This window comes from Dipodomys ordii, unplaced genomic scaffold (assembly GCF_000151885.1).
Source record: "Dipodomys ordii isolate 6190 unplaced genomic scaffold, Dord_2.0 Scaffold12, whole genome shotgun sequence".
Taxonomy (NCBI): domain Eukaryota; kingdom Metazoa; phylum Chordata; class Mammalia; order Rodentia; family Heteromyidae; genus Dipodomys; species Dipodomys ordii.
In genome coordinates, this window is record NW_012267228.1 from 17523851 (window position 1) to 17537374 (window position 13524).

General features: G+C 40.9%; 1 protein-coding gene across 4 annotated transcripts in view; it reads left to right on the forward strand.

Annotated features, from left to right (window-relative positions):
- Magi1 (membrane associated guanylate kinase, WW and PDZ domain containing 1) overlaps positions 1–13524 on the forward strand; it is a 549538-nt gene that overhangs the window by 420181 nt on the left and 115833 nt on the right. For all 4 annotated transcript variants that reach the window (XM_013010552.1, XM_013010554.1, XM_013010553.1 and 1 more), the window contains exon 3: positions 9208–9327. In XM_013010552.1, the coding sequence (XP_012866006.1) occupies positions 9208–9327 (120 nt within the window). The remainder of the gene's footprint in view (positions 1–9207; positions 9328–13524) is intronic.

A 13524-nucleotide genomic window follows, 5' to 3' on the forward strand; every position in this document is an offset into this window, starting at 1 on the left:
TTCCTGTCTATTTTCTAATATTCTGTACGGATGCTAATGAGGTGAATCCCTTCAAGTTTCTGTGAAATGGTGCATCAGTTCAGGTTAGACTGGGGCACAACTAGATTCTAGATTCTTTAGGGAATCTAAAGAGAATTCAGCTTTGCTCTGACAGATACACAGCACGTGTGGGGAGGGGGGGAGGCTCAGCAGCAGACACTTCCAGTCTCTCTCAATGTGAGTCTCTTACCCACTGTGACAGTGATGATATTTTGGAGGTAGGGCCTTTGGGAGGGAACTGAGATGGATTTTCTCATAAGAGTGGGTCCCTCTTGATAGAATTAATGCTGTCAAAGAAGGAGGAGACAGGAAAGCTTGCGTTCTCTGACATGAAGGGATGTAATTTAAAAAAAAAAAAAGGCAACTATGTGCAAACCAGGAAGAAGATCCTCAGCAGACAGAGTCTGCTAACACCTTGATCTTCTGTTTGCAGCCTCTGGGACTGTTAAAAGTGCTTTGTGTCTGAGCCATCCTATCTAGTCTGTGGTATTGTCCTACAGCAGCTCCAACTTAAAAAAAAAATCCAAGTAAATGCGTTAAGGATTTTGTGATGAGAAAATTTAGATCTCAGATTCCAGATCAATGAAATACATTTATTTTTGTTGCATTTATTTTTGGTACTTACTATTTATGACAGGTTGAAATGGATTCTTCATTAGAGATAATGCTAAATGTTTCCTTAAAAATAACCAAGTCAGTCTGTCCTAGACCTGCTCTTCTCCTGCCCTTGGACTTCAGAACCTGAGATTCTCTGGCCTTACGCCCATGCCCCTCTCCCTCAGGGCCCTCAAGACTTTGATCTCAGACTGTGATCCCACTGACTTCCCTGCTTCTGAATTCTCTTTTGGATGTGAACTGAGTCATGCTTCCGGAATTTCAGGGTCTCCAACATTCAGACAGCCTATGTGGGTCTCTTCACCTTCCATAACCTTCTAGTAAGTCTCCTCTGACATATCTGTCAGTGATAGCACATAGCTAAACAGTTTCTGTTGGTCTGTCTCCGTGGAGTTCTCTTGTTCAGCCCTAATCTCCTGTACATCTTTTATACATTATCTCTCAACCTGCTCTCAGGACCCCCTGCAAATTACAAAATATAAGCAGTAGCATTCACTATTCATGATGTAGTATGGATTTGTGGGGGGGACGTCGGTCATGGGGCTTGAACTCTGGGCCTGGGTGCTGTTCCTGCACTCTTCAGCTCAAGGCCAGTACTCTACCATTTGTCACAGTGCCATTTCTGGTTTTCTGGTGGTTAATAGAAGAGTCTCACAGACTTTCCTGCCCAGGCTGGCTTTGAACCGTGATCCTCAGATCTCAGCCTCCTGAATAGCTAGGATTACAGGTGTAATTTAAAAAATTGCAGGCATAGCCACAGGTGCCCAGCTATTAGTATGGATTTTCATGTGTACTGAACAGTGAGTCTCCCACAGTCAGGATGCAGGGCATCCTGTTCTTACCCGTTTCCCTGGGGCTGCCCCTGTGCAGCTCACTCCTGCCTCACTCCTGCTGACCACTCATCAGATGTTCATCCCTAGAGTAGTTTTGTCTTTCTCAGAGCATCATGTACATAGAATCAGTCTGTAGCCTCTCAGTTCTGGCTTTTCTTTCACTCAGCCTTGTGTATTTGTGTATTTGTGATCCATGCTGTGTGTATCAGTAGCTTTGCTGAGTAGCAGTTCCATTGGGGGTGAGGGGATGTCCCATAGTTTAAACCTATTCACAGTTGAAGAATGTGGTGTGATTATGGGTAAAACTATGGTAGAGGTTAGTGAGCAGGTTTCTGTGTTTTATTTCTCTGGGGTAAATAAGCATTGGAATAATGTAATAAATTTATGTTTAATTATTTTGATAGCATAGATTAATTGTACAGAGTAAGGGGTCTTACTGTGACTTTCAGTCCGTACATATAATTTACACTGATCATATTTATCCCATCCACCATCCCCTCCCCTTTTTTTGTAATCATAATGTATTTGTTTCACTGTGACATATTTATATGTATTGTATGACATGACATGTGCATACAGTTTACTTTAATCATATTCGGTTCCTATCCCCCTCTCCCTCTTCCTTCCTACTTAACCCCCACCCAGTAGTTCACCTTTTATATTAATGTATTCCTTTTTGTTTTTCTTAATATTTGTATTCTGCATATGAGGGAGAAAGATATAGTAATTTCTTTCTGAGTCTGCCTTGTTTCACTTATCATCATAATCTTTGGTTTCATTCACTTTCCTGCAGATGATATAATTTCATTCTCCTTCATGGTGAATGAAACTCCATTGTGTATATATGCCATATGTTCTTTATTCATTCTTTCCTTGATGGCACCTAAGCTGAATCCATCGCTTGACAATTGTGCATAGTGCCACAGTAATATATTTTAACTTTTTCACGAACTCTTCTCCCAAGTGGTTAGATAAATCATTTTTGTTCTTGAGAGTTTTAGTCACTCTAGCATCTGATATTGTAAACAGAACATTTCTAGCTGAATGCTAAATATAATGCTAACTGTAATCCTAGTTGAGATCTGGAGGATCAAAGTTTAAGGTCCACCCTGGCAGAAAAGCTCACTAGATTCTATCTCCAAAGTAACCAGCAAGAAGCTGGCTGGAGGCATGGTTCATGTGGTCTGTTTTTCACATGTTAAATGGTTCACTTTAACAGTTGAAGTGACTGCAGTTTTTGGAAGCCTTGTTAGGTTTTAATAAACAGGACTCAGATTAATTTAGCAGCAGGTGATGACAGCATCATTGAGTATTAACAGTTCAGACTGAGTGGGATGATGGTGACCCTATTAGCAAGCTAGCCTTAAGCCCGTTTGGATAGTAATTGAGAGAGATCTCAACAGAAGTAACTTGTCTGGGAACCCAGTGGTACTGGAAGCATGACGCACTAGGAAATGGTTTGTTAATGTTCCACCACCAGGATTTCCCACCCAGCTTCAAGTGGGTATTTCTAGAATAAAAAGAGGCTGCCAGTGAGCCTGCTCAGTTTCCTGTCTTTAGCCTTGGGTTGGCAGTTTGATGATAAGGAAGGTCACTTTGTGATTTGCTCTAGTAGGGTCACTGAAGCCAGGTATACTAAAAGTTTATGAACCATAAAATGTGCATAAGAAGCAAACAGCCACTCAGGGTTGACTAGGTGAATTTTGTGTGAGGTGAGGGTAGGGGTGGGGGTGAGGGATCCGTGGGGTGACATTGCTAATACTTTCTGAAACATTCAGCAAGACAGAGCTCAAATTCATTGTTTGGACACAAATCTTATAGGCTTTTTGTTGTTGTTGTTGTTTGTTTGGTGCCAGTCAGGTGAAAAACTAATGCCATCTTTTCATCCGTTTCATGTCTACCGTATTCCTTTTCATTGCCGAAGGCAAGTGTCTTTGATCTTGGAGTTAGTTTTCAATGCAACAAGAAACCTCATAATACACTGTGTGGTTCACCTGGTGCTTACAGTTCTTTTGCATGTTTTTGTGGAAACCAAATTAAGACTGAAGACGTTTGACTTGAATGAGCAAGAGTCAGGTCTTGGAGCTATTTCCATTTGTATTCAGTTTCTAAAATGCCAAAACAAGTATGTGTCTATTGGTAAAACCCAGAATAGGAGAGGTATTAAAGGAAAAAGTGCTCAGTTCATTTCCTGTTTGGGAAGCCACCCTTCCCAAGGCTCCATCTATAAGGGTAAACTATTATTCCACTCATTGACTATGTGAAGATGAACTTATAAAACATTCAGTATACACATGGCTCTCATTTTCTGTTCTTCAAAGAAATGCAACATCAGGGTACATATTCTATAACATGTTTGCATTACTTTGGTTCTCATTCCAGGCATTTCTTCTAACAGTGGTGGGCAGATCCAGTCATTCTTTACAGTTTGCTAGGAGAGAGCTAATACCTTCTCCTTGGGTGTGGATTACCACCACATTCCATTTATTTGTTTCCATATCAATGCGTATTCTTTTAATAGATTCACTTTTTCTTTGTCTTGTTTTATTTGGATACGTTTATTGCTCTAACCACTGTGCTACAAATACCTATTTTCTCCTGCCAAGTGACCATAGCCAATAAGAAACAAATAGAAATTTGGGGAGGGGTGTAAAACAGAATTTGACTAGATCATTTTCAAAGCATTTATGAGCTGCTGCTAAAAGGAAGGTTTTTGTATAGCAGTTCAAGATGTCTCGCTGTGTAATATGAAGTATGTTTCTTATTATTCTGAAAGCCTGAAGTGCTTTGGGGCACAGGACAGAACACAGTGTAAACCAGGCACTCTCATGGTTTAGAGTTGTATTCATCAACATGATTGCAATCATTGGTCACATGTGGCTATTAAAATTAGAAGTAAATGAGAACTTAAATTCAGTCCCTCAGTCTCTGTAGCTGTTTTCTAGCCCCCGTGTTAGCACCGTTATGGAATGTCTCCAATCCAGGCAGAAAAGTTCTATTGGGTAAGGGATGGTTTCGAATGTGGAATGACAGGAGACTGTCAGAAACTGTTAGAACTGAAATCATGGCTTTACCCATCGCGTTAGGTGACCTTGGGCAGGTTACTTTCCCTCTTTAAGTCTCAGCTTCCTCATCAATACAGTGAAAATAATACTAATCCTACTTTTGTGTTCTCTTGCAAAGATCAAATATAGTAGTATTGATTAAGTACTTAACACCTTGTTATCAGACATAACATCCACAAGATGGAAGCCATTCTTTCCCAGTGATGGATTTTTTTTCCTCTTCTTTTCTTTTTTGAGAAGGGAAATGATGTGTTTGTTAGCTTAAATCTATTAACTGCAAGATATAGTTGTTCTGGTTTCCAGCTAGACAAACAGAAGACCTTATTGTTAGCTGCAGAAAACCCCAGTTTGTCAGACTCATACTTTTTTCTCTCCCTTTCCTTTCTTTCTTTCTTTTTTTTAAAAAGCATCCTCTGTCTCTGAGAAACATGCTTGAATTTGTTTTACTTCTCTTCGGTCAGGAAGTAACCCTTTGGCTTTGTTAGAAGCGTGGTTTGTAATAATTGTACCCACCCCAGATGGCTCCTGAAAACCCTTTGAAATGCCATCTGTCAGGCGTGTGTCCAGCCGGCAGCCTGTCATTCTGCTACAAGAAAGGAGGAGGCGGGGCCCCTCCCTGCGTCCTTTTCTCCCTCCATCACTGAATGGAGCCTGGTACATTGGAGCAGACCCAGCATGGGTTGCTCTGAGGATACCCGGGAGTAAACCTCCTGCTAGCCAACAGCATGGAAAGGTTTTGTCTGGATAAAATAAACCCTGAAGGTCCAGTGAGTAGAGAATTGTCTGCCTACTGCCTCCTTCCACTGCTGCTCAGAGACCATTTGAAGAATATTTTGTAATGTGGGGGAAAAGATGTCTGTGAGTTTTATTTTTCCTCCAAAACGTAGCATGTTTGAAGGCCTTGGTTATTTCCGATGCTTTTGGGAAATTAAGACTCTGGGGGTGACTATTGTCTTTAAAGTAAATCTGACAAGCTGAATGAGAAAGCACAGTTGAAATGGCATCCATAAGATGGTTACAGAAAGAGGGAGAAAAACAAAACAAAACAAAACATGGTCTGGTCTAGGAAGATTTTTAAAACTCACAAGCTTGTGTTTGTTTTTATTTTAGCCTTATCTTTTTAAAAAATGAATTTAATGGAATTGGAGTATGGAGGCTGAGCCTGAGAGTTGCTATTTAAAACTTATTTAGGACAGATCGTATCTCAGCACGTTTCAGAGAGTCTATTCTTGCACAGTATCGGAATCGCCCAGGATGACGTAGACTGTGTTTTACAAACAGCCCGCTGAACAGCTTTTTTTACTTGGCTCCAAAACCTCATTTCCACCTCTCATGCTCCTGTCTTGCTGGTTGCCTCTTGTAAGCTTTCAGGACCTGTATCCTATTCACAGATTCTACAAGACAGAAGGTCTTTGTGTCCAGTCTATGCTTTTCAAGCTTCTTTTTTTGATGCTTCTTCCTTGGTCTTCCAGTGTCCCTGGTTTACTGAACGACTCATCACTTCTAAGCCAGGTCATCAGACCATGAGCCTTTCCTGATCACCTTCAAACCTAAAGAGGTTACTGGTTCTCTCCTCTCTGAACCCAAGTGTCTAATCTCAGACTTAAATGTCTTAAATCAACTATTTTTTTCCCCTTCTGTCAGTACTGGGACTTGAACTCAGGGCCAGAGAATTCTCCCTTAGTTATTACACTCAAGGCTGATAATCTACCACTTGAACCACAGATCTAATTCTTGGCTTTTTGCTGGTTCATTGGAAATAGGAGTTTCATAGATTCTTCTGCCTAAGCTGGCTTCAAAACACAATCCTTAGATCTAGCTTCCTGAGTAGCTAGGATTGCAGGTGTGACGCACAGGGTATGGCCAGAGTCAACTCTTGATGCTCTATTCCAGAAGTTTTTTGTTTTAATAATGAACGAAATTGACCTATATTCTTTCTTACAAATTCACTTATTTCTGTCTTCACAGTATAGGCCTATACTGTCCCACTCCTCTGGTTTTTAGCAATGAGTTGAGGCAGGAGTCTCTAATGATTTCCTTAGGAAGTGTAAAACATGTGACTTCCATATCTGGCTCCTTGCATTCATTTTCAACTTCGTTTCTATCCCTGCACCAGCCTATATGCCCTTCTCCCAAATCAAAGCCGTATTCTATACGGCTGTATGCTGGAGGTTACTCCCCACCTTGCATGAGCCAGACTTTTCCTATTCCTCCATCCTTACTCCTCACTTTGCCTTCTTTTGCCAAGATGTGCCAAGACACATCTAATCCTCTGCCCTCCATTGTTCTGAGATGCCTCTAACCCTGTAGCCCACAGAAGATTTATTTCTCCCTGTATTGTCCCACATGCATATTTATTTTCTCTCATAGTGAAGTAGAAATTTCATTAGGGGAAATACTTTGTTTTGTTTACCCATGATTCCCCAGTGCCTTAATTAGTGCTTGACATGTAGAGGCATCTTGGAAAGTATTTATTCAATAAATGAGGCACATAATGATATATCTATGATCTATATTTATATAATATCAGATTATTGTAGTATAATTGAAAAAGTAAGATTCTAAATTCTAACAATAATAAACTATAACATCTGCTAACATGTTGCCTTCAATACATATAACACATGTATGACATAGATATTGTCATTAGCCCTATTTTATCCAAGAGGAACCAAGTAGTAACAGAGCTAGGAACTGTGTCCAGCAAGGTCATTAGATCATGAGCCTGTCCTGATCACCTCTACTTTCTTGAGAACACACTATGTGCCTAAAACTCAAGCACTCAAGTTCCTGAATGTTTTTCCCTCTGTGGTGCTGAGGATCCAACCCAGGGCCTCCTACACGTTAGGCAAGTGTCCTACCATTGAGCTACACTTTGGTCCATGACACATGAGGTGAAAGTTTAAAGGTCATAAACAACCTCTGCTCTAGTCCACCAAGATGCCAGAAATAGAAACAAATAAGAAACCAGTGTAGGAATAGACCTATGGATAATACTCAAGTAGGCTTCTATTCAGAAAGCCCCAGAGTGCTGAGTAAAAGAAGCAGACACTTGAACATATTCTGTGTATAATCTGTGACTACTTAAGCTCCTTCAGATATTTTATAAATCGAGTGCATTTAAAAGTATATTTGGGGGCTGGGAAGGTGGCTCAGTGGTAGAGCGCTTGCCTTGCATGCATGAGGCCCTGGGTTTGATCCCTCAGCACCACATAAGCAGAAAAAGCTGGAAGTGGCACCGTGGCTCAAGTGGTAGAGAGCTAGCCTTGAGCTGAAGAGGTGAGAGACAGCATCCAGGTCCAGAGTTCAGACTCCACAACTGACCCACCCCCCGCAAAAAAAACTGTATTTGGCCTGAGTAACACATGCAACAATTCACAAGGTTTTGGATCTAAGGGAATCATGGCTCTCTATAAAGTGGGGATAGTTCACCCACTGCCAGGAGATCAGAGGTCACATAACCTGCAAGACATTGGAGGTGCAGGGCACATACAGTTGGTTATTTAATTGCTTTAAAATTAAGGGAAGAGGAAGTGGCGTTGTGGCTCAAGTGGTAGAGTGCTTGCCTTGAGCTGAGGAGCTGAGGGACAGTGCCCAGACCCAGAGTTCAAGCCCCACAACTGACCCCCCCCAAAAAAAAGGCTTATAAGGAAAGCCCTAAAAACCTTCAAATTTCAATATAAAATTTGCCTAAAATTAAGGGAAGAGAATCTGAGGAAAGGGAAGCTCCTGCTTCTTGTGCTGAGAACTTTAAATCTCTACCATCCATGTTTATCTTATCTCGTCATTTGAAGGAGGCAACAACTGACATCAGTTTTGGTTCTGGTTTGGGCTCCCATCATATCATCGTTCAACCTAGGTTTCCTTTACACACTGAATAATTGCTTTAGTTTATCTTCTATTCTTGGTTCTGGGTAAGCCGCAGTCTGCCCATTGCCTTTCTACTTAGGGTCATGACTAAGCTAAAACAGATCCACAGCCTAGCACCCAAGCAGGTTAACCTCAAGGTTTTAGATTATTTTATAGCAGAAACTGTGACATTGAGTAGCCATATAACCAATTAATTCAGGGAGAGATTTTTCCTTCCAATGTAGTGTCCTTCCTCTGTAGGCAGAACATACACATGTCCTCTTTTTTTTTTTATCAAATATATTAATTACATGGACAGAAGCTACATTTTAATCCCTGGGAGATGTCCAACCACAGATCTTGGGCAATCACACAGTGATGTGTTTATGCAGTGGGTGTCATTTTCTTCAAAGGGCCTATTACACTGGAACTTGCCAGATGTATTAAGAAACACAAGGATTTCAGGGGCTGGGATAAAAATATAAACCCCTCAGACTCTGAGCTTAGTGTTTACTGGAGTCCTTAAAGCTGCTGATAGTAGATGTTGTCTGGGTAACATCCTTGCTCATTTGGTGCATTTAAATGACTGGTAAATCTGTCTCTAAGTTACTAGTTGTGCTTAGTTCTGTCTTCCTACCTGAGGGTGGAAGAATGCTGTACTCATAGAAGAAGTTGCCTTTCTCTGATACTGTCTGCACAGGTATGTGGGCATGATTCTCAGCATGCCAGCTGACCCGACAAGTTCTTTTAATTATACCTGGTTGTGGAACTTCCTGTTCTAATGGCTGATGGCTTCCTTTCTACAGGCACAACCCGATCTCCCAGAGAAGGAGAGGTTCCAGGAGTGGATTACAACTTTCTAACTGTGAAGGAGTTCTTGGATCTTGAGCAGAGCGGGACTCTTCTAGAAGTTGGCACCTATGAAGGTGAGAGTCTTGACAGTTCGGGGGTCACAGAAGATGTGTCTTTCCCATGGACACTGTGGAAGGCCCTAGACCATCCAGGCAAATGTCTTACAAACTAGGGAAGTCTAGCCATCCATAGGAGATTACAGTTTAACCTTAATGTGACAAATCTTAATGAACTATACAGAATAGCATTTGGGGAAGCTATTTACAAATAGTTTTTTTTTTCTTTCACTGCTGAGGACCAAACTCAGGGCCTTGCACTAGACAGGCAAGTGCTCTTCCATTGAGCTAAATCCTCAACCCTACAAATAGTATTGCTCCAGATGTTTTCTCTTTTAGCTTATGCATTTCAGTGTAGGTGTTGGCGTGTGTCAATGCAGACATGTGGGCATAGGAAACATTGGAAGAGCAATTATGAGCAATCACACAATGTGACCTTGCAGGAAGGATTGTTTTCATCTGGAAATCTATTTACAGAGTTCAGTGGCTGAAATAGTGGTGTCTTTACACATGTTTCCATCTGCCTTTCTTCCATTTGCTAAGTGCTAATGTACTTGTTAGCTTCTGTGTGTATTACACACCCATGTGCAAATATGTATAGGAGCATCACAGTGCCTTGTTCCTTTTCAGTTCTGTCTTCCCTGATCTGTACTGTGCAATACTAGAACACTCCTTGTTTGCTTCTTCTTCTTCAGACTATTTTGTTTCTTTGTATCAATCACTTAATCTGTTCCCTCTGGATAAGAATTTGGGTCACTTTTAGCTTTTGATCTTTCAAAACACAGCTGTATTTAATAATGTGAACATATTTCACTTGGCAACTGTAAAGCTGTATGTATGAGATGGGTTCCACAGGTGGGATTGCTCAGTCAAAACCAAATTTTCCTCTTCCTCCTCTTTTTATTGTATTATAATCTATTGTTTCTCATAAATGTATGTTTATGTACATGATTTTAATCCTTTTGAATAAGTTTAATAGATATGTAATGATTACATATACTTACTAAATACATGTTTATAATACATAAGAATCAGAACAGATGAATTGGCATATCCATCGCCTCAAATATTTCTCCCTTCCTCCCTTCTTCCCTTCCTTCTTCTTTCCATCCTTCCTTCTCTTTCTTCCTTCTTTCCTCTGTCCCTCCCTCCCTCACCTTTCTTTCATGTTGGAACTCAAACCCAGGGTCTTTTGCATGCAAACAAAGCCCTCTACCACAGAACTACATCCCAGCTTTTGGTCTTTGCACAAGGGTCACATTACGTAGCTCAGACAGGCCTCGTGTTCACTATACACCTCAGGCTTGCTTCAAAGTTGTAATTTTCCTGCCTTTACTTCTCCAGTAATGGGATTACAGGTATGTACAACCTTGCCTGGCTATCATTTCTTTGCACTGGAAGCATTCAAAGTTCTGTCTTAAGTATACAATTAGTTGTTAGGTGACTAGTTAGCCTACTATAGAATAGAATATTATAAGTTACTTCTGTTTACCTTCCTCCCTGTTCCTATGTGCCATCTCCTCTCCATTTCCCTTTTCTCCACACCCTTCTAGACTCTCAGTGTCACACTTAGAGGAGGTTAGAATATGCAGCATGTGTCTTTCTGAGCCTGACCTATTCCACTTATCATAATGCTCATTCATGTTGCTGCCAGTGATAGGTGTAATGGCTGAATAATAATGACAATTTCATGGTTGAACAGCCATGTTGTTTATCTGCTCATCTGTCCATGGACACCTGGGTCAACTCCATATCCTGGCCATTGTGGATAGCAATAAACATGGTGTAGCTATGTCTTTTATATAGTGGTAAGTGTTCCAGAGTAGAATTTTTTTTATTGGGTCAAATTGTAATTGTGTTTCTAACTTTGTAAGGATCCTCCATATTGACTCTCATAATGGCTATATATTAATTTACGTTCACTGTATGAGTTACCATTTCCTCCCCATTTTTGCTAATATTTGTGACTGTGCTTATTTTTCCAATAAAAACTACTCTATTAGTAGAGAGAGGTATTACCTCATTGTGGTTTGATTTGCATCTCTCAAATTGTTAAATTTTCTAGAAATAATGGCTTTTGGATTATTATTTGAGACAGAAGTGGTGTGATACTAGATTAAATGACTAATTTGGCAATAGTTAGAGGCATCTCTATAAAGTCCTAAATTTTAGATTGTTCAGACAATCACACATATTTAAAAGATTAGACTTAAATAAGTACAGATAGAACACTGATTATCTTATCAGGAACTGTAGAGCTTCAATGTGATTACAGTCCCTATTAAAGATACTAGCTAAAATCAAGTGCTGGTTAAGGTTAGTTCCTAGGTTCTGCTCTGATGGATTTAGTGCAGGGAGGGGAGCTTTGTCTTTGTCCCCATTATTCATTACCAAATATTGTATATACCCAGTTAACTTACAACGTGATTTTTTTGGGGGAGGGGGCGGGGGGTCAGTTGTAAGGCTTGAATTCAGGGCCTGGGCGCTGTCTCTGAGCTTTTATTTTGCTCAAGGTTAGTCCTCTATTACTTTGAACCACAGCTCCATTTCTGGTTTTTAGGTGGTTAACTAGAGATAAGAAACTCATAGACTTCCCTGCCTGGGCTGGCTTCAAACCATGATCCTCATATTTCAGTCTCCTGAGCATCTAGGATTACAGACATGAGCCACCAACACCCAGCTTGAGCACTGCATCTGATCAGTTGGCTTAGTTCTTTGGTCCTGTCATGGCTGGATGGAGACTTGTGAATAGTTGAGGGTGGTGGGTAGGTGGTGAGAAGGCCAAGGGGCTTGAGGGAAACATGGAGTTTCTTGTCTTTGTGTCGCCAGTTAAAAATTCAGCAACTGTTCAGGTGCTGTTATTATCACCGACTTTTTTAGATGGGATTGTGTAAGGTAAATGGCATTAAGTAGCTTTTTCAAGGCAATAGTTAGTTCTTAGATGCTGGATCAGGAACCAAACTCAGCTCAGTCTGGCTCTGAGATCCTACACTGTTTTCCTGAAAAACCCCCAAATATCATGACTATAACCTAGTATATAGCTGTAAGGAAGTAACTATTTCTAATTATCTTTAAAACTGTGCTTCTGTGCACACCTACCAGTTGATTATTTCAAAGTTGAAATTCTGTGATGTATAAAGGCATCCTTTCCTCTTCCCACCCATTTGATTTGCTGAAGTCTTTAGCCTCTGACCTTGTACCAGTCAGATTTCCTGCCCTGTGAGATGTCTCTTGATTGCTTGCAGCACACTGGAGTATATTATGTTGACTCTTGCAACCTAAGAACAAAATAGGATTGTTCTTAGAAGCTGGCTACTATCTCAGGAGTAGTTCCAGAGAGATCCTCAGAGGTTAGGCTCTGTGCTGGCCTCTCTTGGACCAGTCCCTGATGGCAGCTGTCTCTGGTGTTGGAGCTGCCCTGTTCACCCACCACCTGGATCCAAGTCTCAGCCCCTGTGCGGTGGAGCTGGGTGGCCTCTGGCAAGTTGTGTAATTGCTCCTTGTCTGCTTTTCCCCTTGGTAAAGTGAAGATAATCACAGGGCTTCATCCTAGGTAGGACTAAATCACACAATGATTGGAAAGGGCTTACCAGAGCGCCTGATCCATATGAGCTCTCAATCAACATTAGTTCTTTTATTTGCGCACACGACTGGCCTTAAAATGCAACTACAGAGGATTTTCTGTCTTCGTGGAGTCAGCAAACCAGCAAATTTGCCCATAAAATATCTGTGCTTATTTCTCAAGTTCAAGCCACCTTTTGTTCTTTATATTTTATTACTTTATTATTATTATTATTTTTGTGGTACTAGGATTTGAACTCAAGGCTTTGTACTTCCTAAACAGGTACTCTACCACTAGAGAGCTATGTTCCAGTCCTTTTTTTTTGTTTTTTTCTTAGTAGATCCTGGAGCTTGAACTCAGGGTGTAGGCACTGTCCCTGAACTTTTTGGCTCAAGCCACAGCTCCACTTTCTAGCTTTTTTGGTGGTTAATTAGAGGTAAAGTCTCAGGGACTTTCCTGCCTGGGCTGGCTTCCAGCTGCAGTTCTCAGATCTTAACCTCCTGCATAGCTAGGAATATAGGCTTGAGTCACCAGCACCTAGCCCCAGTCCTTTTTAGCTTTACTTATTTTTCAAATAGGGTCTTGAGATTTTTGCCCTTCTCAGGTCACACTCCTCCTATCTCTGCCTCCCATATAGTTAGAGTTAAAAGCAT